The following is a 3,042-nucleotide window of genomic DNA, read 5'->3' as shown; positions in this document are numbered from 1 at the left end:
AAACGCAAGCTTTATAGTTATGTTATGTTGCAGTGTATGAGAATCTTGTTATGATTGAACTGCGTACCCTTTTGTACGGTTGTGTATTTGATATCCCCATAACTTTTTAAGAAAGGTCATAATAATATGCAATCTTTTTGAAGGAATCCTAAAATTGGAACCCAGGTGTGTATATCAGGGAAATAATGGATGGAGTTTTCCCCTCATAGAAACCATATTTAGGATAGAGTCAACTTTGATTGACCGTTAATACATATTTATCACATTAAAAGAGTTATTTGTTTCAAGCAATCATCCTGATCCAGTTTTCAGTGAAATCTTTTCAGTTTCGCTCTAAAATACTTGGATGATAAACATTGAGTATGTTGGAAGGATGATCCTCAAGGAAAGTTAAATGAGGTCAATCACAATGATAATCACTTTGGTAGCTCACAACCAAAGTAAATGCTATTTCCTTCGAATTATGTATTGACACTCAAAAGATCCCTGCAAGCTTGAGAATTATGCCTTTTATCTGCACAGTTATTGAAAGCATACACTGTTAAAAAAATTACATAAAATGACATACATAATCAAAGATCAAACTATATGCTCATCATTGTTCCCTTGAGCAATGAATCATCTATGGAATCCTTATTTTACTTCTCTAAACTGCAACAACGGCATGCAATCCTTAATACTTCTAGGATGTATCCACCAACAGCGGAAAACTTGACCTCCGTTATTTATGAAAACATTGTCATATGCCTTACAAATATGCAGGAAGAACTAATGTTATTATACCGGTAGGGGCTCTTCCTTTAGTCTTCCACCCATTTCCATCCTCCATGATACATCTACAAGACCTGACAGTTCCCTACAAGCCGAGAAAGAATAAGAGGGTGGGGAAAGGAATGACACCCATAAGACAAAAAGTCGATAAATTGGCAAGAAAGATGGCCTTAGAGTAGCAATCTGCAAGGTTTATTTCGGTTTGATAAGTTCAAACTATTTGATTATCAATCCACCGACAAGGTTTAATTTAGTATTCAACCATTTATCTATGCGACTCAAAAGATGATTAGAATATAACCTAGAATTGGTAAATGGTTTGCAATTTGCTATCAGGCCAATATTTTCAATCAAAAAATTAGATCAATCAGAATTAGAACGAAAGATAATAGTATAGAGGGGTTGAAATACCCTACAGATGTTCACAGAAACCTGAATTAGTTTAGAGCATATGTAAACACAACTCCTAACTAGAGGCTCTCACATTCCAATTTCACTTTTAGTCAACGAATAAGTTAATTTCTCCACCTGCCAACTGGCATACTTTGTTTCGATACATGCCGTTATCTTGCCTACCTTGGTACATGATCTTGGCAAATATTCAGGTTATATTAACGAACAACAAATTCTCAAAACTATAAATAAGATAGAAATATTGCATCCTAGCTTCTGACATCAGGCTAAGCATTTAATTTTCTCTTGCACATGTTCCCTTTACAAGTGAGCCATCTTTCTGTTAGAGACCCTTTCATGTATCCTAAAGATCCGCATAAGGGGAAGCATCAAGTGTTAGATTATTGAATCTACAGCATTAGCTCAGAATAGCTTAAGCTTTTGGATAAAGTAGTTTTTGTAAGTCTAGGTGTATATTTTCTGATAGTGGACATACCACATAAATTTTCATAAATCTGTACATTAATATTGTATTTTTGGGTACCACATGAAGTGCTTCACGAACTGGGTAGTATATATTTCCTACGTAATACGTATGTATACGTATCAACAGGCACAACAAAACACAGATATGGTAAAAGATTTGTACATATTAATGCTTGCTTGTTTAGATATTATGTACTTCATCAATAAATGTCAAAACATAGTAACCGGCTATGTAAATATTAATATGTTGGCTTCATATGAATAATATGTTAGTTTCTATGAAGAAGCACAATTGACAGATTACTAAATCCCTAATTGAAATATTTATAAACAAATTCTCCAGTTGAAAGCTGCAGATTTTAATGATGCGGTAAGGTGAAGATAAACTGCAATATGAATTAATGAGCTTAGAATAGCTAAAAGGAAAATATGATGGAAGTACAAGATGATTCAGCACTTTGAATCAGTGCTTGCCTTGTGATCTTATCAAAAGTCATGCAGCATTTCACAATTTTTAATACTGATCCATAAATATAGTTCAACCAAACTAAGAATAAAGAGGCATACATGGGAAAGCTACTAGAGCGATTAAATTAATTTGGAGTAAGGTAAGAAAGGGGGAAATCTAAAGAGGAATTGATGCAAAATGAGGCAAGCTGATGTGAAACAGGATAGGGGGTCTATCAGAATCAGCGATGTAAATCTAATAATGCATCATTTCACCAAATTTCATGATTTTTGGCAAGAAATTAAATTCAAAACAACTAATGTGACAGATGGATTTAACGAAATTTGCATCAATAGTTATGATTAATTCTAATCTCGATCAATTTAGCTGCAATATTCATTATCATGCTCAAGTTCTACAATCAATATCAAATTTAAACAGTCACATGCTTAATTACTCTCAACTCACAAATATAATCTAAGTAGTGAATATATGATAAGAGTTTAGAGGTGGAATACTCATGTAATTAACTAATAAAACGATATTAACAAAAAAATAATTTACTGGACTATCAAGTGGTGACGGTTGACGGATAAACCGGCGACGACAACGACATCAAACTGGCAACGACGATAGTGGCGAACTGAGCGACAACGACGGAGGCGAACTGAATAACGACGAGGTCGACAGAGCTAGGGCGATGTGATGACCCGTGGGTAGGCGGCTGTCGAGGAGGAGGGGGGGTCAAGGTCGGTTGATGTTCGGAAGAGGGAATGATGCAGGCGATGGGATGAGGGTTTTGTTGATGTAGAGGTGGCAGGGAGACGGGGCTGGGTGTCGGGACTGCCTGAGGATGGAGGGGAGCAGGGGAAGGAGGCGCGGATTGTGGAAGTGCTGGTGGGGCTGCTCGGTGGGAAGGAGAGCAGGGAAGGGAAGGTTGGCGG

General features: G+C 36.5%; 1 protein-coding gene across 5 annotated transcripts in view; it reads right to left on the bottom strand.

Annotated features, from left to right (window-relative positions):
• Positions 229-3,042, bottom strand: part of LOC109824345 (ABC transporter I family member 11, chloroplastic) — a 31,066-nt gene continuing 28,252 nt past the window's right edge. For 2 of the 5 annotated variants that reach the window (XM_020390921.1, XM_020390922.1), the window contains exon 10: positions 438-856. In XM_020390921.1, the coding sequence (XP_020246510.1) occupies positions 778-856 (79 nt within the window). In that variant the 3' untranslated portion in view covers positions 438-777. Of the gene's footprint in view, positions 857-3,042 lie in introns of all 5 variants that reach the window. The other 3 variants (XM_020390919.1, XM_020390920.1, XM_020390923.1) reach the window with 3 other exon arrangements.

The sequence above is a fragment of the Asparagus officinalis genome, chromosome 9, assembly GCF_001876935.1.
Source record: "Asparagus officinalis chromosome 9, Aspof.V1, whole genome shotgun sequence".
Taxonomy (NCBI): Eukaryota; Viridiplantae; Streptophyta; class Magnoliopsida; order Asparagales; family Asparagaceae; genus Asparagus; species Asparagus officinalis.
The sequence above is the reverse complement of the archived record's forward strand: the minus strand, read 5'-3'. Positions and strand labels throughout refer to the sequence as shown.